Source organism: Lichenostomus cassidix, chromosome 5 (assembly GCF_008360975.1).
Source record: "Lichenostomus cassidix isolate B80296 chromosome 5, HeHo_3.0, whole genome shotgun sequence".
NCBI classification, from domain to species: Eukaryota; Metazoa; Chordata; class Aves; order Passeriformes; family Meliphagidae; genus Lichenostomus; species Lichenostomus cassidix.
Genome location: NC_139486.1, coordinates 63,714,710 through 63,732,865, shown reverse-complemented (window position 1 = coordinate 63,732,865; position 18,156 = coordinate 63,714,710). Strand labels below are relative to the sequence as shown.

At 64.0% G+C, this 18,156-nt stretch overlaps 4 protein-coding genes across 7 annotated transcripts; 2 read left to right on the top strand and 2 right to left on the bottom strand.

Moving 5' to 3' along the window:
• Nucleotides 1-384: 384 nt before the first annotated feature.
• Nucleotides 385-6,828, top strand: ANKRD13D (ankyrin repeat domain 13D). Of its 2 annotated transcripts, XM_085063751.1 has the most exons (15): nucleotides 386-569; nucleotides 1,400-1,535; nucleotides 1,615-1,739; nucleotides 2,299-2,344; nucleotides 2,427-2,570; nucleotides 3,161-3,350; nucleotides 3,460-3,526; nucleotides 3,596-3,677; nucleotides 3,986-4,047; nucleotides 4,124-4,254; nucleotides 4,642-4,799; nucleotides 4,882-5,013; nucleotides 5,225-5,388; nucleotides 5,464-5,543; nucleotides 5,969-6,828. In XM_085063751.1, the coding sequence occupies exons 1-15, from the start codon at nucleotides 480-482 to the stop codon at nucleotides 6,207-6,209; spliced, it is 1,848 nt and encodes a 615-aa protein (XP_084919877.1). In that variant the 5' UTR covers nucleotides 386-479; the 3' UTR covers nucleotides 6,210-6,828. The 2 variants fall into 2 exon arrangements, with proteins under 2 accessions (XP_084919876.1, XP_084919877.1); XM_085063750.1 differs by having other exon boundaries at nucleotides 385-569; nucleotides 5,225-5,543.
• A 445-nt stretch (nucleotides 6,829-7,273) lies between these two features.
• Nucleotides 7,274-12,722, top strand: SSH3 (slingshot protein phosphatase 3). Of its 2 annotated transcripts, none has more exons than XM_085063720.1 (14): nucleotides 7,274-7,640; nucleotides 8,549-8,586; nucleotides 8,725-8,901; nucleotides 9,429-9,547; nucleotides 9,611-9,682; nucleotides 9,772-9,837; nucleotides 10,205-10,393; nucleotides 10,504-10,597; nucleotides 10,670-10,798; nucleotides 10,872-10,918; nucleotides 11,004-11,150; nucleotides 11,495-11,695; nucleotides 11,995-12,267; nucleotides 12,348-12,488. In XM_085063720.1, exons 1-13 carry the CDS (start codon nucleotides 7,481-7,483, stop codon nucleotides 12,218-12,220), a joined length of 1,665 nt encoding a protein of 554 aa, XP_084919846.1. In that variant the 5' UTR covers nucleotides 7,274-7,480; the 3' UTR covers nucleotides 12,221-12,267; nucleotides 12,348-12,488. The 2 variants fall into 2 exon arrangements, with proteins under 2 accessions (XP_084919846.1, XP_084919845.1); XM_085063719.1 differs by having other exon boundaries at nucleotides 7,532-7,640; nucleotides 8,721-8,901; nucleotides 12,006-12,267; nucleotides 12,348-12,722.
• A 1,029-nt stretch (nucleotides 12,723-13,751) lies between these two features.
• POLD4 (DNA polymerase delta 4, accessory subunit) lies at nucleotides 13,752-15,642 on the bottom strand. 2 transcript variants are annotated; one of them, XM_085063745.1, is made up of 4 exons: nucleotides 15,493-15,642; nucleotides 14,624-14,847; nucleotides 14,432-14,543; nucleotides 13,752-14,335 (listed from the first exon to the last, which is right to left on the bottom strand). In XM_085063745.1, exons 2-4 carry the CDS (start codon nucleotides 14,841-14,843, stop codon nucleotides 14,311-14,313), a joined length of 357 nt encoding a protein of 118 aa, XP_084919871.1. In that variant the 5' UTR covers nucleotides 14,844-14,847; nucleotides 15,493-15,642; the 3' UTR covers nucleotides 13,752-14,310. The 2 variants fall into 2 exon arrangements, with proteins under 2 accessions (XP_084919871.1, XP_084919870.1); XM_085063744.1 differs by lacking the exon at nucleotides 15,493-15,642 and having other exon boundaries at nucleotides 14,624-14,965.
• Nucleotides 15,643-15,835: 193 nt separating this feature from the next.
• On the bottom strand, nucleotides 15,836-18,150 carry LOC146437171 (glycine N-acyltransferase-like protein 3). The gene is made up of 6 exons (XM_085063738.1): nucleotides 17,997-18,150; nucleotides 17,797-17,878; nucleotides 17,254-17,361; nucleotides 17,038-17,158; nucleotides 16,403-16,523; nucleotides 15,836-16,331 (listed from the first exon to the last, which is right to left on the bottom strand). The coding sequence occupies exons 1-6, from the start codon at nucleotides 18,092-18,094 to the stop codon at nucleotides 15,911-15,913; spliced, it is 951 nt and encodes a 316-aa protein (XP_084919864.1). The 5' UTR covers nucleotides 18,095-18,150; the 3' UTR covers nucleotides 15,836-15,910.
• Between the last annotated feature and the right edge of the window lie 6 nt (nucleotides 18,151-18,156).

Genomic DNA, 18,156 nt, shown 5'->3' with positions numbered 1-18,156 from the left:
GCCACTACGGTTCCGGTGGCTGCGTACCCAGTACCCGTGCCGTTCCCAGTGCCTGCTCCCATTCCCGTGCCCAGTGCCGATGCCGTTTCCAGTACCCAGTTCCCTTTCCCGATGGCCGTTCCTCTGCCCGGTGCCCGATGTCCGGTCCTTGTCCCTTTCCTGTTCCCGGTGCCCCGTTCCCATTCCCTTTCCCAGTGCCCGTTGCCGGCGCTGATGCTGTTCCCATTCCCGGCGCCCGTTCCCTTTCCGGATGCCGATGCCCGTTCCCACTCCCTTTTGCCGTTCCCGGTGGCGATGCCGTCCCCTTTTCGCGCTCCCATCCGCCGTTCCCGGTGCCGTCGCCTGTTCCCGGTGCCCGGTGCGGCCCCGCCCCGCGCCGCCGCGCTGCGCCGCCGCCGCCCCCGCGCAGCCATTGCGGGCAGGCCCCGCGCTGCGGCCCGGTCCGTCCGCCCCGGCGGCCCCGGGGACATGGTGCCGGGATGGCCCGACCCGCCAACACCTTCCCGCTGCACCGGCTCGTGTGGCACAACCGGCACCAGGCGCTGGACAGCGCCCTGCGCGCGGGGACGGTGGGAACGGCGCCGGGAGCGGCACCGGGAGCGGCGCTGGGGAGCGGGCACCCCGCCACGCACCGGCACTGGGAATAGGAGCGGGCGGGAGGCAGGGGATGGCAGAACAGGGGGGGCCCGCAGCGGAGGGGCGGGTTGGACTGGGAGCTCTGGGAATGCTGGGGGCACCTGGGAGTGCTCTGCGCGCGGAGGGGAGGGATGCTGGGAGCACTGGGAGGAATTGGGAGCACTGCGGGAGGGGTACGGGAAGGACTGGAAGGACTGCGGGGATGGGGAGCCTTGGGGGACTGGAAGCACTGGAGGGAGACTGGGAGCACTGGGGAAGACTGGGGGCACAGGGCACTGGGAGCACTGGGGAGAACACCGGGAGCATTGCAGGGGAACTGGAAAGCACGAGGGGAGGCTGGAGGCAGAGAGAATTGGGAGCACTGGGGGAGCTGAGGGTACTGGGAGCACTGGAGGGAGGCTGGGAAGACTAGGAGCATGGGGAGCTGGCAGCACTGGGTGGGGGGAACACTACTAGGAGCATCTGGGGGGACTGGGAGTGCTGGAGGAAGACTCAGGGCACTGTGGGGACTGGGAGTACCAGGGAGACTGGGACTCAGGGGACTGGGAGCACTGGAAGAACTGGTGGCACTGGAAGGACTGGTGACACTGGGATAATAAGGGACTGTAGCACTAAAGGTCTGGAAGCAACTGGGAGCTCTGGTATTGGGTAGCAGCACTGGGAGAAGAGGAGTCTGGGAGCACCAGGCCTTGGCAGCATGGGGGATGCAGGAGGAGCACTGGGGTGGCACGGGGAGGGCGCAGTGACCCTGCTACCCTTCCAGCACGATGTGGAGCTGATGGACCCACGTGGCCGGACGCCCCTGGAGCTGGCTGTGTCCCTGGGCCACCTGGAGTCGGTGCGGGTGCTGCTGCGGCACAACGCCAATGTGGGCCGGGAGAACGCGAACGGATGGACGGGTACAGGGCCACCACGGGGACCTGGGGACACCATCGAGGGGTGCGGGTGGCCCCGGCTGACATCGCCCCGTGTCCCCAGTGCTGCAGGAGGCGGTGAGCACGGGGGACCCCGAGATGGTGCAGCTGGTGCTCCAGTACCGCGACTACCAGCGGGCAACACGGCGGCTTGCCGGCATCCCTGAGCTGCTCAGCAAACTGCGGCGGGTACAGCGCCCCAGAACTGCATCCTGCACCCCCAAACTTTCCCAGTGACACCCACTGGCCCCATCCCACCGTGGGGATCCCTCCCACATTGCCCCACTCTGCCAGGACCCCAGTAGGGATCCTCATCCCTTCACTCAAGACTCCCCACCTTTCCAGTGGCTCCAGCAGGGACCCCCCAAGTCACCCCAGTACCCCTTGTCTCTCCATGACCCCACCCTCTCCAGGGACACCCTGCCTATCCAGCACCCCAATAGGGATCCCCATCCCTGCTCCCCAGATTCCTCACCTCCCCAGTGGTCTGAGAAGGGACCCCCAATTCTCCACAGAACCCCTCAGTGACACCATTCTTTTCCTGGGAACCCCCTGCATGTCCTTTTGCTCTGGAAGTCGCTGTTTGTCCTTGTGGACCCACACCAATGACCCCACTCTCTCTCATCCCCACCCAAGACCGCAGTAGGGACCCCCATCCCTGCTCCCCAGACTCCCCACCTCCCCAGTGACCCCAGCAGAGAGCCCCTAGCCCATCCACATGCCCCACCACGCTCCTCATCCCTTCCAGGCGTCCGACTTCTATGTGGAAATGAAGTGGGAGTTCACGAGCTGGGGTGAGTGTGGCCAGACTGGGTGGGGGAAGGGGGTCACCAGGGGCCCCCCAGCCGTGGGGCTGAGGGGTCCCTGTGCCTGCAGTGCCCCTGGTATCCAAGGTGTGTCCCAGTGACGTGTACCGCGTGTGGAAGCGCGGCGAGAGCCTGCGGGTGGACACCACCCTGCTGGGTTTCGAGCACATGACGTGGCAGCGTGGCCGCCGCAGCTACATCTTCAAGGGGGAAGGTCAGCTCCAACAACCCCAGAGGCCCCCTTCAGTCGCCCTGGGGATCCCCCAGACTCCCTTCACAATAAGGAGACTCCTCTAAGGACCTGTCCAGATTCCCTGGGGCCCTGCAGTCACTGTGGGGAGCCGCAGACCCCCTGCACTATAAGCACATCCCTGTAAAGACCCTAGATCCTCCATAGGGACTCCCCCTGGGAATCCACCAGGCCCTCTGCTCTATAAATACCCTCATAAGGACCTCCTGGATCCTCTCTAGGGACCCCCTGGGATCCCAGTCCCCCATACTCAGGGGAACACCTCAGTCCTTACAGGTAGTAGGGACGCCCAATTCCCCAAATCCTTTCCCCAGATCTCCCCATGGAGACCCTAGTTCCCCCTTCATGAGGGGACAACCTCAGCCCTACATGTACCAGGGACCACCAATTCCCTAGATCCTCTACAGTAACTCCATGGGGACCCCAAGTCTTCCTTCCTGAGGGGACCATCTCAGGCCCTACATGTACCAGGAACCCCCAGTTCCCCCAAAGCCCCCCCAGGCCAGGGGGTGCCAAGGGGTCCAGGTGCTGACCCCATTGGTGTCTCCACACAGACGAGGGGGCCGTGGTGATGGAGGTGGACCACGACAAGCAGGTGGTGTACACAGAGACGCTGGCACTGGCCCTGCATGAGCCCGAGCTACTGCTGGCAGCCATGCAGCCCACCGAAGAGCACGTGGCAGGCCGACTTACGTCGCCCATCGTCTCCACGCACCTGGACACCCGGAATATCGCCTTTGAGAGGTGGGAAGGGGAGCACTCAGTGGGAAGGGGCCGCGCCAGGGGGAAGTGCAGGCGAAGGGGAAGGAAACGCTGGTGCAAGAGGGTGACCTGAGGCCTCCCTGCTCTCCAGGAACAAGTCTGGCATCTGGGGCTGGCGCTCGGAGAAGATGGAGGTGGTCAGCGGCTACGAAGCCAAGGTGGGCACAGACATGGGGGACGCTGGGGACCCCCCAGAGTGCAGCACAGCTGACAGTGTCCCCACGCAGGTGTACAGTGCCAGCAACGTGGAGCTGGTCACCAAGACCAGGACAGAGCATCTCTCTGACCAGGACAAGTCACGCAGCAAAGGTGACAGCCCTGTCAGCCAACCAGGGGGCCTGTGCATGGCAACATGCCCCCCTTCCTGGGTGGAACACGCGTCAGGCGTGAGACACTCACTGGGTATGACGTGTGAGGTGTGGGACACTCTGGTTGTGGGGTGGGACATGTATCAGGCATGGGACACTGTGAGAATAACATGTGACAAGCGTGGGACAGTATGTGGGGTGTCACTCATGGTGTGTGGGACCCCATGTAGGGTGTGACAGCCTGGACAGCCCTGGGGGTTGCCCCCACTGCTGACACCTCACCCCTGGCACCCCCTCCTGCCCCCCTAGGCTCCAAGACTCCCTTCCATTCCTTCCTGGGCATCGCACAGCAGCACAGCACCCACAACGGGGTGAGTGGCCATCCCAGGGGTTCCTGGGGGAATTGTGGGTTCCCAGGTGGGCTGAGCAGTGCTGGTGTCCCCTCAGGCACCTGTCCTGCAGGCTGCCAGCCCCACCAACCCCACGGCCATCACCCCTGAGGAGTACTTTGACCCCCACTTCGATCTGGAGACCCGCAACATCGGGCGCCCCATCGAGATGTCCAGCAAGGTGCAGAGGTGAGGCCACCGCCCCAAGGGTCAGGACCCAGGAAGTGGTGACAGGGTCCTGGGGATGTTGCACTGGATGTCAGGGCTTACCAGGGTGAAGATGGGGTCCCAGGGGACAGGACACCGGGTGACAGGAGCCCTGGGGGTGATGATGGGGTCCCAGGGGCTGTGACACTGGGGTGGTGCCGGGTCCCAGGAAAGTGGCAGTGAGGTGATGATGGAGTTCCAGGGCAGTGGCACTGAACATCAGGACCCATGGGCTGATGACAGGGTCCTCGGGGCCGTGCTGCTGGGTGTCCATACCCAAGGAGTGATGCTGGGGTGTGGTGGTACTGGGGCGGTACCGGTGGCCAGTGGCCCCACCGGGTCCCCGTGCCCATGGCGGTGCCCGGACAGGTTCAAGGCGACTCTGTGGCTGTGTGAGCAGCACCCGCTGTCACTGGCGGAGCAGGTGACACCCATCATCGACCTCATGGCCATCTCCAACGCCCACTTTGCCAAACTGCGCGACTTCATCACCCTCAAGCTGCCCCCTGGCTTCCCAGTCAAGATTGGTGAGAGGGAAAGTTTCATTTGGGGCAGACTTAATTAGGGGCAGGGCTTAACTGGGGCCTTAACTGATGCCTGTGCCCACAGAGATCCCCCTGTTCCACGTGCTCAACGCACGCATCACCTTCAGCAACCTGTGCGGGTGTGACCAGCCCCTGGGCTCTGTGCGGATCTGTGCCCCCCAGGAGCCCCCCGGCACCCAGCCCTCCGGGCCCAGAGGTGAGGCTGGGGGGCCCAGGAGGGTCCTGGGGCATGGGATTCCATGGACACAAGGTGGGGTGGGCATGGGGTAGGGTGTGGGGTGATGGTGGTGTCATGGGATGCCATGGAGAGCTGTGGGGTGCCACAGGGTGCTGTGGGTTCAGTGTGCCATGCATGTAGGGTGCCACGGGGACACCCAGGGGTGCTGACGGCTCCCCGTGTACGGCAGCATGGCCGTTCCCATGCGAGGTGGAGGCAGGTGTGTTCGAGGTGCCAGCAGGGTACACAGTGCTGGGCGCAGGGCGCAGTGAGCCCCTTCGGGACGAGGACGATGACCTGCTGCAGTTTGCCATCCAGCAGAGCCTGCTGGACGCCGGCACCGAGACCGACCAGGTGCGGCTGTGCCCCCTCATCTGGACACACCCCACACACCTGGACGTGCCCCTCACATGTGGCCACGCCCCACAGGTGACCATCTGGGAGGCACTGACCAACACCCGCCCTGGCACGGAGCCGCCGCCCTATGATGAGGAGCTGCAGCTGGAAAGGTGAGGTTCCATCCATGGGGATGTGGCCTGGAGCTCCACGCCCACCTTACCTGGGCAGGGCTGAGGGTGGAGGGGCAGGGGTTAAAGGTGTCAGGGTGGGGCAGGTACAGGGTCCATGGGGGTGTGGCTTGCAGGGGCAGGGCTTAAAGGTGTCAAGGTGTGCTGGCGAGAGGCTAAAGGGGAGGAGTTTCTTGCTGCCCAAAGGTTGTGGTCATAATGGGCGTGGCTAACTCCGGGTGTGGGTGTGGTTAGCAGGTGGGTGGGGCATGTGGGAAGGATCATGGCTCTGCAGCTCGATTTAGGGCTGTTGAAGGAGGTGCAGCCACCTGGGGTGGGGCACAGGTGTGCCAGAGGGGATGTGGCTTCTGTGACATGGGTGTGGCTCCCATGACATGGCTGTGGACCCACTGCTGTCCCCTTTCCAGGGCCCTGCAGGAGAGCATGCTGCTGCAGGCGGGGCCCAGCGCAGAGCCCCCATCCACCGGGAGCCCCCCCGGTGCGGGCGGCGGGAGCTCCCCGGGCCCCCCCGGGTATGGCAGCTTTGCAGAGCAGCTGCGCCTGGCCATGGCGCTGTCGGAGCGGGAGCAGGAGGAGAGGGAGCAGCGGCGGCGCGAGGAGGATGAGGAGCTCCAGCGCATTCTGCGCCTCTCCCTCACCGAAAAATAGTACCCCAGGGCTCTCCACGCTGGCACAGGGACGTTCTGTGCGGGGATGGGGGTGTCCCATGTGGGGTCACCCCAAGCAGGGACGCGGATGTCCCGCCTGGGGACACCCCTTGCAGGGATAGGGACACCCCGCCCGGGGCACACCCTGGTGTGAGAGCTGTCCCACACCACGACGCCCCAGCAGCTGGGGAGCAGCCAGTGCCGGGGTGGCCCCCCCGTGATGGGGACTCCCCTGATGTGGGCACAGCCCCTGCACAGGGGGATTTGATCCAGGGATTCTCCTACCCCCGGGACCCCCAATCCAGGGCTCTTCTCCCACCAGGCTCAAACCTCAGCCCAGGGACCCTCACCGGGGGACTCCCGCTCCAGGGATACTCCTATGCCCGGGACCCCTCACTAGGGACCCCTCTCCTCTTTGGTGTTGTACCGTAATCCCATGGGGGGCAGGATGGACCCGGGGATCTTCATGGGATGTGGATGACCCCTATTTTAAGGCACTCCAGTGTGTGGGCGCAGCCAGTTGACCCCCAGGCCTTGTCCCTCGGGGCAGTGGGGGGTCAGGGGGGCTCCAAATGTCTGTACATATACATATATATATATATATATACACACACACACACGTGCGTCTGTGCCTGCGGGGGTCATGGGTGGGATGTCCCAGGGCTGGAGCCTGGGAAAAGGGGTGGATCCTGCGGGTAGGGTGGGGCTCAGGTGATGGGGCTCATGCAATAAGCATGTGGGTGGCACTAGTGGGGTGCTCCTCTTCAACTCTCCCCAAATTTGGCCCAGTGCCCCCATTCCTGGCCCAAGGATTGACTTATTTCATTTATATTACTTGGGAAAACACCTGGGCCTAGGAAGGGGAAATTTGGCTGGGGATCTATGGGGTGACGCGGGGTTCTTTGGAGGTAACCTGCCTGGGACACTCAGGGCATTCCCACCTGATGAAACCTGAGGTGTCCCAGACACTGGGGACCCTCGGGGGATCCACAGTTTCTGGGGAGGGCATCACACGTTCTGGGGATCCAGTAGGGTGTCCCAGGTGCCGGAGACCCTCATTCCCACATTCAGAGGAGCTGGGGGTGTCCCAAGTGCTGGAGTGTGAATCCTGCCTTGTCCACACGGATGTGGGTCCCGCCTAATCCCTGAGGGCGCTCCGGGCTACCGGGGAGGTCCCGCTCTGACGGAGCGGGAGGGTCTGAGGGTCTCGACTGCAGTGTTTCCTTGGCGGGGGGCCGTGCCGTGCCGTGCCCTGCCGTGCTGTGCCAGGCCATGGCCGGGGCCGGGGCCGTGCCAGTGCCCGTTCCCGTTCCCGTTCCCGTTCCCGTCCGGGCGGGGCAGCGGCGGCGCTTCCTGGTGCGGGGGTGCAGCGCACCGGGGCATGGCGCTGGTGACGGTGCGGCGGGCGGGGAGCTCCGCCGGGGGCCCCGCGGTGAGTGCGGCACCGGAACGAACCGGGACCGGTCATCCCGGCGGGAACTGGACGGGAGGCGGGCGGGAGGTCATGGAGCCCCGGGAGGTCCCGGTGTTGGCTGGCACGGGGCCTCGCGGGGGAGTACGAGTTGTCCCAGAGCCGCAGGGGCTCTCGATGCCGAGTACGGGATGGGCCGAGGGCTCCCGGTGCTTCTGTGGATGCCGGTGCCCTGGGAGAATGGGCCGGTCCGGGGGATCCCGGTATGGGGAGTACGAGCTGTCCCGAGGTTTCCCGGAGCCCCGGGGATTCCCGGTGCTCCGGAAGGTCTCAGTGCGGAAGGTCCCGTTTTCCCGGGGGATTCCAACGCGGAGGTGGAGGGGTGAAGGTTGCTCTGGTCGCTCCCGCTGCGGGGTTATCCCAGGCGCTTCTGACGGGACTTTACTGGGAGCCGAGCTGCCCTCAACACACGCTGGAGTTTCCTGTGCCTCGGACTGGGGATTCCCCGTAGTTAAGGAAGGAATATGGGGGTGTGGATGGGGGGGACGGTTGTCACAAGTCGCTCCCACTTTCCCCAGCGTTCCCAGTCCCTTTGCTGTCCCAGTGGATCCGAGTGGCCCCTCACCCCGCTTCCAGTAACGACTGGGCCTTTTCTGGGTGTTCATGCCAGGCCCCTGCTTCCAGCACTTCCACCCAGCCAGGGGTGGGAGGCATAACGGCAGGAGCCCCATGGAATCCCGAGGGGTGTCCCCATGGATCCATGTACCCCAAAGGGCCCCCACGCCCGCCATGGAGCCCACACTATTTGGTGGTGGGGGTTTAGGGCATCACCGGATTGTGGTGTCTGTGCTGGGGGGGGATTGTGGGACCCCCGAGCCTGGTCCATGCCCTGGAGTCACAGTCCCCAATAACTGTCCCCCAATTTGCAGGAGGAAGATGCTCCCAGACGTGGCCAGCTGCAGCGGCGGTGAGAGGGGCTCCAAAGCTCCAGGGTGGGGGACACTGGGGCGGGGAGGGGACACAGCTGCCCCCCACCTCCATGCCCCTGGTGGAGAGCACTCTGGGTGTGCCCCGGATGCTCAGGACCCTCCTGCCCACTAGGCAGAGCTTCGTCATGGTCAAGGGGGCAGCAAGGCTGCTGCCTGCAGAGGAGCCCCCGCCAGCTGAGCCTCCCCCGACCAAGCCCCCCCCGGCTGAGCCCCCCAGCCAAGCCCCGGGAAAGCAGGAGCAGCACCTGCACCTCATGATGCAGCTGCTGCGCCCCCAGGATGCCATCCAGCTGGTAGGGCATGGATTCCCCCCAGGAACATGGGGATGAGATGGGGACAAGGAAAGAGGTGGATGGGGACAGGATGGGGATGGGATATGGATGGGGACAAAATGAGGATAGCAAAGTGATGGGACAGGACAGGATGGGCTGGGCTGATTATGGGAATGGGGTGGAATGAAGATGGGGACAGGATGGGGATAGCGGGGATAGCGTAGGACAGGACAGGATTGGGATGGAAACAGGAACACTGAGGAAGGGTATGGGAATGCGATATGGATGAGATGGGGACAGGATAGGATAGGATAGGATAGGATAGGATAGGATAGGATAGGATAGGATAGGATAGGATAGGATAGGATAGGATAGGATAGGAATGGGGATGTTATAGGATGAAGACAAGATGGGGACAGGACGGGATGGGGACAGGGATGAAATGGGATGCTATGAGGAGGGGATATGGCCCAGCCTAATGCTCTTCCCCAGTCACTGGGAGCACTGGAAGGGGCAGATTGCCCCTCCAATGTCCCCCTTTCTGGCAGGCGGTGAGGTTGGAGTCGGCGCGCCCATGGCGGGTGCGGTACCTGCTGGTGGTGCGGCCGGAGGAGGTGGGAGCCGAGGGGGAGACGGCGCTGCTGGGAGTGGATTTGGCCCACGAGGGGTGAGCAGGGAGTGGGGGGGGCCTGGGGGCGCATCGGTACCCCCTGACTTCTGCCTGCCGCAGGGCCACCCGCTGCACCCTGGGCATGGTGCTGCCCCTCTGGAGTGACACCCAGGTGTTCCTCGACGGCGACGGGTAAGGGTGGGCCAGAATTCTGGGAAGGGGAGTGGCTTAGAGGTGTTGGGGTGCCCACCCTGACCCACATGTGTCCCCGTGGTGCCCAGGGGGTTCAGCGTGACGTCAGGGGGACAGACCCGCATCTTCAAGCCCATCTCTGTGCAGACCATGTGGTGAGCAAGGCCCGGGTGTGACCAGGAGCATGGGGGGAGTGGGCACCACCATGGGCACAGGGGGTGTGGGTAGCATGGTGAACACGAGAGGGGTGGGCACTACCTCGGGGACTGGGGACATGGGCACTGCCATGGTCACGGGGGACCTGAGCATCACAACTGATGTGGGGGATGTGGCACTGCAATGGACACAAGGGATGCAGGCACCATCCTGGACACGGGGATTTGGGTATCACCACGGGCACCATCATGGGCACCATGTCATGGTGAAGGAGCTGGGGAAGGTTTGGTGGCACCCACACGCTGGCTGTTGGGATGGTGTCGGGGTGGCGGTGGCAGTGCAGGGGTGGCAGGTGCTGTGCGGCAGGGCCGTGCTGCAGGAGCTGCACCGCGCCTGCGAGGACGCGGCCCGGGGCGGGCACATCCCCGGTGGCCCCGCACTGGCCTGGGCCCGTGGCTATGCAGCGGCGCTGGGCTCGGAGCAGAGCTGCCTCAACGAGTGGCTGGCCATGGCCGACCTCGAGTCAGTGCGCCCCTCCTCGCCCACGCCCCTCCGGTGAGCTCTCTGCCACGCCCCACAGCCTGCTGGCCAATCGCTGCTGTGCCTGGCAGGGCGCAGTCTGGGTGGGGCAGGTGACACCAGTGACAAAACGGTGCCGGTGCCAGGTCAGCAATGCCGGAGCTGTCGGAGCAGGTGGTGCGGGCGCTGCTGCGGGCCGTGATGGCCACCGCCGACCTGGAGAACGTCACCTCCAAGGAGGTGGGTGGCACTGGGGAGGGTGTCCTGGGGACGGGTAGCTCAGGGCCATCCCTCACCTGGGGCGGTGCCTAGGTGCGGGAGGAGCTGGAGCGGCGCACGGGGCACAGCCTGGCTGAACACAAGGATTTCATCGACAACGAGATGCTGCTGGTGCTGGCGCAGATGGATCGGCCTTCCCGCGTCTTCCCGCACCTCTTCCTGGTGTGCAGCGGGACGGCTGGGGTGGGTGGGGCAGGTGGCAGTGTCCCCTCCCCTCACTGCTGTCACCACACAGGGCTCCGAGTGGAATGCAGCCAACCTGGAGGAGCTGCAGCAGAACAGGTGAGCGTGGGGTGGCAATGTCATGGGGTGCCATGGGGTCACCATGGGGGGCCACGGTCACATGGGGTGACCCGTGTCACTGCAGGGTCACCCACATCCTGAACGTGGCGCGGGAGATCGACAACTTCTTCCCGGCTCTGTTCACGTACATGAACGTGCGGGTGTACGATGAGGAGGCGGCCGAGCTCCTGCCCCACTGGAACGACACCTTTCTCTTCCTCTCCGGCGTCCGGTCAGTGGGCAGGCGGGAGTGACACCTCGGGGGACATCAGGGACAGAGAGGAGGAGGGGCTGGAGGTGGGGGGGGGGAGAGTGGGACGTGGAAAGGGGTGTTGATGAATGAGGTGCTGGAGTGCACTGGGAGCTGGGGAGCTCTGGGCTTGGGATCCTAGGATACAGTGGGGTGGCTGAGGACATGAAGAGCTCTGGAGACACCAGGATGTCTGGGGGATGCTGGGAGCCCTGTGGACACGATGTCCCTGGTGACTCCAAGGTGGCTGGGAGACACTGGGAGCCCTGAGGACACAGTGTCCCCTAGTGCCCCCCGTGCCATGGTGCCAGCGGTGGGTGCCACAGGGCAGCGGGAGGCCGGGCACTGGTGCACTGCCGGATGGGGCTGAGCCGCTCGGCTGCCACGGTGCTGGCTTACGCCATGAAGGAGTTCGGGTGGTCCCTGGAGCAGGCGCTGCGGCATGTCCGACACTGCCGGCCCGGCGTCCTGCCCAACCCCGGCTTCATGCGCCAGCTCGACTTCTACCAGGGCATCCTGAGCGCCAGGTGGGTGGGGACAGGGTGGGCACAGGTGGGTGGGGAGAGAGGGTGGGGCAAAACGGGTGAGGGCAGGTGGGTGGGAGCAGGTGAATGGGGACAGGTGGGAGGGATCAAGTGGGTGGGGGCTGGGTTAACCACACCCCTATGGGATAAGAGGGTGGGAGCCTGTTGTGACCACACCCCTCTGCGCAGAGGGGGTGGGGCTTCTATGGCCCAGCCATAGTATTTGGTGTATTTGGTGGGGGAGGAGCCTATGGGAGCCAAGGCCTGCCCCCACGGGGGCGTGGCCAAGTGCTGATTGACAGGTCTGTGGCAGCCGGCACAGCAGCCTGTGGGAGCCCCGGGCAGTCCAGCAGGTGCCATACTCTGAGGAGGACATCGCGAGGGACATGGGTGGCCTGTCCCCGCTGTCCTCCCCGCTGGCGTCCCCGCAGCCCCGTGAGGAGGAAGCAGCCGGCGGGGGGCTTCTGGGGGCCTCCCGGCGGCCCCGCATCTCCCTGTGCGCCGTCATGCGGAGCATCAGCCTGCTAGAGACCCCCGAGCCCCCCGAGCTGCTGGGAGAGCCCCTGGCCGGGGAGGTGAGTGGCGGCTGGGGTGGGAAGCGGGGTGTGGCTGCTGGGTGACAGCGGCATAGGATGACCCCGCTGTCCGCACCCAGGTATTTGAGGCCGCAGAGGAAGCGGGCGGTCCCTCACCGAGGTCACGACCCTCCTCCCGCCCGCGCGGGGTGGTGCGCCAGGCCAGCCTGGATGGCGGCCCCGCCCCCTGCTGTGACGACACCAATAGAGGCGACCACGCCCAGTGCCACAACCACGCCCACAGAGATGAACCCGGCCCTTAATGGAGGGCGTGGGACAGAGCCCCCGCTGCCATGACAACATGGGAAGGGGCGGAGCCTAAGGCTGGACCAGCCAGCCGGAACGCCGGAACGCCCTTCTGGGGGCGGGAAGTGCCTCTGCCTCAGCTCCCCAGGCACAGAACCCCGACACTGCTCGTGCACTGGTAATAAAGTGTGGAAGTTGCAGCCCCTGAAGGCTTTGTGGCCCTGAGCAGCTGGAGGGCGGGGTGCCGTCAGTAGGGACCAAAGTAAACTCTTTAGGGGCTGCGGAAGGCGGGCGGGCACAGGGACCGAGCGGCGCCATGTTGTGCGGTACGGAGGGAACTACAACTCCCGGCAGCATTTGCGCGGGAGCGCACTTTCCGGGTTGTCATGGCAACCGTTGCGGCCTAGGCTCGGACTGGAGCCTGGGCTGGAATTTGTGCTGGAAGTAGGACACTGGCAGTCCCGGGGCCCAGCAGCGAAGGAGTGAAGTGGGCAGAAAGCCTGCAGCCTCCTATGGCCATGGCAGAGGGGCAGGCTGGGCACTACCCCTGCCACTCACTGTCATGGTGTCACCCCCTTCCCACCATGGTGTCCCCTTGTGTCATGTCACCCCTGACCCCCAGGACATCTTCCACTTGCCCAAGTTGCTCCAAGCACCATCCAACCTGGCCTGGAACACTTCCAGAGATGGGGCAGACACAGCTTCTCCGGGTAACCTGTGACAAGGCCTCACCACCTTCACAGGGAGGAATTTCTTCCCAAAATCCCACCTACACTGCCTTTCCCGGGAAGGAGGTTCCTGGCTGGAACTCCCTCTGAGGCTGCTGCTGTCTATCTCCTTGGGCTGTTTCTATGGCTGGAGCCATCCCAGACATTCCCCTGTACTCAGGACACCCACCGGGTTGAGACTGACCTTCACCTGCCCCTCTTCCAAGGAAGGAGCATGGGAATATCCCTTCTTCTCCCCACCAGGAAGGCACATCCCTGGCCTGGCTGGGTGTGCTTATTTGTTGGAGGTCCACCTAAATACCTCTGTCCTGTGCCCAGCACAGGAATCATGATCCTGTAGAAAATATCCAAGGGACTGCAGGTCCAGCAGCAGGACAAGATCCGGCTGGATAACACTATCCAGAGGGCTCCCGCCTGCAATGCGAGTGGCATGGGGGTTGTGGGCCCCCCACCCCATCCCACCCTATCCTGGGTTATTGCCAGCTCCAACGCTTTATTGTAGTCTTGGGATAGAAACAAATAATTTTATTAATGAAGCAACCGAAAAAGCTGGTGAATTAAGTAATTAATAACCTGAATAATTAACAAACACATCCTGTTATTTACGATTTTGCACACAGCAAAGCTGCTAACTAGGGCTATTAAATGTATGAATCCCATGGGACACTGTCAGTCTTCTCACTCCGCTGTGGGACAACATCACCACTATCCACAGCCACCTGCCTCACCCCGCTATGCTCACTTTCACCAGATTTTATATGTCATTCTCCATTTTTTCATCCCATTTATGGAAAAAAAATATTCCACCTCCCTTTCTCCACCCAAGAATTGATTTTTCTCCCTGGGTCCCAGTTGGGTGGCATTAAACTGTGTGACTGGACACCCCGTGTGGATCTTTTCTTGGGGGGGTACAACCCCATGCCCTCCCCCTGCACCCCAAGGGCTTCACCCCACCCCGTGCCCCCCCATTCAGCACACAGCACCCCTTCCTTCGCTCACACCAGCTTTAATCCGCCCGGTGTCCCTGGGGGCATCGGGAATGGTCCCTCCATTCCCTTGGCGTGGCAGCTCAGAGCTCGTATTCATGCCAGAGGCTGTGGGGGCACAACGGGGGTCAGCGATGAAGGGCGGGGGGCACCGGGAGAGGACGCCCTGTGCCCCCTACTCTCCCTACCCCATCCCACACCCACCTGTAGGTGACATGGGGGTTGTCCCGGTGCTCCAGGAGGGCGTCACGGATGGGACCGGGGGGGCTCAGCCCCAGCTCTTGCGCCCGCTCCCAACGTTGCAGACGAGTGATCCCTACGGGATACCGGCGGGTCAGCGGGGCCGGGGGGAAACCGGGGGAAACCGTGGGAAGCGGGGGAACCGAGGGTGCTCACCGGTGCAGGGTCCGTATTCCCAGGAGAGGTCGAAGCGCCGCAGCATCTCCAGGAGCGCCGGGTCCGGGGGTGGCTGCGAGGGGGCGCAGGGACAGTCCCGCACCTTCACCTGCACCTTGTCCTTGTCCTTCTTGCCCTTGAGCTTACCTGGGGGCCGCCCCGGGCACCGCCGCCGCCGCCGCCGCGGAAATGAGTCGGTGATGCGCCGCGGCTGCTCCATGGCCCTGCGAGACATGGAATTGGCAGGGCCTCGCCAATACCGGGAACCGGGCGGGACCCGCCGCTACCGGGAACCAGCGGGAAGGACCCGCCCCTGCCGGTGGCTGGGCGGAAGCGGCGGGGCCGGATTGGGGAACTGGTCAGGGGCGCCCTCGGCCACTGCCACGCTCGCGGGGGTCCCTGTCCCCCTTCCCCCTGAGTGTCCCCGGCACTCCCCGTCGGTCCCCGTGTGCTGTCACCCCCCGGCTGTCCCCGTCACGCTCCGCGTTACCACCCCCGCGGCAGTTTTTGTTACCCGAGGGCATTGTCACCTCTATCTGTGTTTGTTCCCTATTACCCCAGCACTGCCACTCCTGTGACAGTACCTGTCCCCCTGGACATTGTCGCCCCCTAGTTGTGCCCACCATCCCCTGGCACTGTCACCCCTGTGACAGTCTCTGTCACCCTAGGCATTGTCACCCAATCCCAGCATTCCCCATCACTCTGGACACTGTTTCCTCCCACTCGGCCACCATCACCCTCAGGCACCGACACCCCTGTAGTTCTTCTTGTCCCCGTCGACATTGCCACCCCCATCCCAGCACTCCCCATCACCCTGGACACTGTCACCCCCCTGTCTGTCCCCATCAGCCCCCCAAACCATGACTCACGCTGTGACACCATCCCACTCTGCCCTTGTCCCACTCTGTCCTGTGTGTCACTGTCTGTCCCTCCAGTATCTGCCCGTCCCACCCCCAGCTGTGGTGACACCATCCCGGGTGAGGGGTGACACTGCAGGTGCCGCCAGTGCAGATTTGCATAAGGCTTTCAGCCCTCCCTGGGGAAACCGAGGATAGCTGAGGTGCATGACCTGGAACGGGGTGACACCCAGGAAACTCTTCTGGTGTCCCTCGTGACACATGAGCTACCAAGCCGTGGTGACACGTGAGCCACCAAGCCGTGTCCCTGCTGTAACGGTCAGTGCTGTGGAGAGACACAATGCCACAGCAGCCATCAGAGACTCCACACTCCTCTTTAATTCGAGGTCAGCTTTTCTCCGGCACAGCACAGAGAGGGGACAGCGGGGCCTCAGAGCTCGTCCCTGTCCAGGCCGGGGTTGTGCAGGATGTAGCGGCAGACCCCGGGCAGGCGCTGGTGGCCCAGCAGCTCCTGCAGCTGCTGCATGGGCCTGTTCCACAGCGCCGTGTGCCCGAACGAGGGGAACCCGCGGGCCTGTGCCCGCTGCGCCGCCACTGTCAGTGCCACCTGCATGTGGCCACGCCGTCGGTGCTCAGGCAGGGTGTAGCTGTGGGTGCCTGTCCCGAAATGATCCGTCAGCACCCAGGCAACGGGCTGCCCACCGTTGTCTTGCAGGCAGACATGTGGGAAGCGCTCCAAAATCTCAGCCAGGTAGCGCCGGCTGCGGGCGTTCCCCCCGTAGGGCCATGTGTCGTTGAGCAGGTCCACATGCGAGGGGCACAGGGAGCCCACCCGCACCCCGGGTGCGGGCCTGGGCGAGGCAGGGGTCAGTGGGGAGTTCAGGGGTGTTCCCATATGGGGGCAGCGGTGGGGGGCTCTCACCGGGGCTCGGACATGGTGCTGGGGTCAGGGTGCCAGTAGGAGTAGTACTCCACGATATCCAGCTCCACGCCCTTTCTCCCTGCCAGGTCCTGGGATACCATGGTCACCCCATCCTGTAGCCCTGCGGATGGGGATATCAGGGGCTCCTGCTCTCCCTGCACCCTGCCATCCCTGTCTGCAGCCCTTCTATGTGACCCCAGTGTCCTCCTCAATGTCCCCAGGGGCTACCTGCAACCCCAGTCTCTACCACCAGCACACAGATCCCTGCTCCCAGTGTGCCCAGTACCTCAATCCTGCTCCCAGCACCCCCAAGTGCTCTCCAGCATCCCCAAATCCAACCACAGTGCTCCCTAGCACCGCTACATCCCTCTCCAACACTTCCCACTAACATCACCCATCAAACCCCACCCTGGCACACCAGATTATGCCTCCAGTGCTCCCCAGCACCCAAACACCCATTCCCGGTGTCCCCCAGCACTCCCAGTTCCTTCCACCAGTACCTCCCAATGCCTCCAGTTCCTCCCTACCTCCATCAGCTGTCCCCAGAGTCCCACACTCCCAGTGCTGCCTGGCACCCCTCACAGTGCCCAGCCCCTCCCCAGGATCCCCCCAGGACCCCAGTGTCCCTAGGCCACCGATGAGGGTGAAGGCAACGTCCCAGCGCAGGCACCCAGGGGTCTCCAGCAGTGCCCGGTATGCCCCCAGGTCCCGGTAGAATGCTGCTTGCGTGTTCCAGTATCCATCATTCACTGGCACCTGGGGGCACCCACAGGTGTCCTGAGCACACCTGGCATATGCCAGGGCACTGTGTCACACCCCTCCCCACTGTGCCCCGTGTCCCCACTGGCCACCTCTCCACTTGGCCGGGCCAGCACGGCGCCAAAATCCGGCCACTTGTCCACCAGCACCTCGAACTGGCCCAGGTTGCCTCGGGTGATGTTCAGCACTGCCCCAAAGACCTGGGGGAAAAGGGGAGTCAGTGATGTGGGAAAAGGAGGGGACAGATGGGGGGTCAGGGATGGCGGCTAGGTATGGGGGACATGGAGGCAGGTGTGGGTTCAGAACTAGGGGGATTGTGGGAGCAGATATTGGGTCAGAGCTGAGGTGTGGGGGACGGGGTGACAAAAATTTACTCCCTAGTGACACAGGGGTCCCCATCATCAGGGCAAGAGGTGGGTGTGACACTGGGGTCCCTGTCACCAGCAGGGCAAAGGGCAGGGGTGATACTACCCCATTATGGCAATAGATGAATGACACTGGGGTCCCAGTCATGTCATAGTGCAGGGGTGACACTGAGGTCCCTGGTGCAGGGGTGACAGTGGGGTCCATGTCACTGGGAGGGCAGGGGTGGCATTGGGGTCCCCAGCATGGCATAGGGCAGGGGTCTCTGTCACCGGCAAGGCGAGGGGCAGGCTCTTCCTCAGGATCCCCTCCAGGCGCTGCAGCTGGGCTGGGCACGTCAGGATCTGCATGGTCCTGCCAAGAGACCCGTGATAACAGGGGGACAAGACCCTCATACGTGGCCCCTGTCCTTGTCCCCATCCCCTTCCCCACAGTCCCCAGCCCTGTAAAGTCCCAGCTCTCTAGCACTCACCCTACAACAATCCTAAGTCTGTGGGTCCCAGGGGGCTGTGAAGCAGGAGCCTGGAGACCGTGTGGGACTCGGTGACAAGGGTTACCACCAGCTGTCATGGGCCAGTGAGTGCCCCCTGCCTTGGGAGCAGTGTCCACCCTCCTGGGCACTGGGCACTGGG

Coding starts and splice junctions, on each gene's coding strand:
- LOC146437171 (XM_085063738.1), bottom strand. CDS start 18,094: ATGACAGCTGGTGGTAACCCTTGTCACCGAGTCCCACACGGTCTCCAG. Junction 17,362..17,796: donor GCCTGCCCCTCGCCTTGCCG/GTGACAGAGACC, acceptor CTTTTCCCCCAG/GTCTTTGGGGCAGTGCTGAA. Junction 17,159..17,253: donor TGGCCCGGCCAAGTGGAGAG/GTGGCCAGTGGG, acceptor GGGTGCCCCCAG/GTGCCAGTGAATGATGGATA.
- ANKRD13D (XM_085063750.1), top strand. CDS start 480: ATGGCCCGACCCGCCAACACCTTCCCGCTGCACCGGCTCGTGTGGCAC. Junction 570..1,399: donor GCGCCCTGCGCGCGGGGACG/GTGGGAACGGCG, acceptor CTACCCTTCCAG/CACGATGTGGAGCTGATGGA. Junction 4,800..4,881: donor TGGCTTCCCAGTCAAGATTG/GTGAGAGGGAAA, acceptor CTGTGCCCACAG/AGATCCCCCTGTTCCACGTG.
- POLD4 (XM_085063744.1), bottom strand. CDS start 14,858: ATGTCTCGCAGGGCCATGGAGCAGCCGCGGCGCATCACCGACTCATTT. Junction 14,544..14,623: donor GGAATACGGACCCTGCACCG/GTGAGCACCCTC, acceptor GGTATCCCGTAG/GGATCACTCGTCTGCAACGT. Junction 14,336..14,431: donor AACCCCCATGTCACCTACAG/GTGGGTGTGGGA, acceptor GTGCCCCCACAG/CCTCTGGCATGAATACGAGC.
- SSH3 (XM_085063719.1), top strand. CDS start 7,590: ATGGCGCTGGTGACGGTGCGGCGGGCGGGGAGCTCCGCCGGGGGCCCC. Junction 9,683..9,771: donor GTGTTCCTCGACGGCGACGG/GTAAGGGTGGGC, acceptor CGTGGTGCCCAG/GGGGTTCAGCGTGACGTCAG. Junction 11,696..12,005: donor CAGGGCATCCTGAGCGCCAG/GTGGGTGGGGAC, acceptor GGTCTGTGGCAG/CCGGCACAGCAGCCTGTGGG.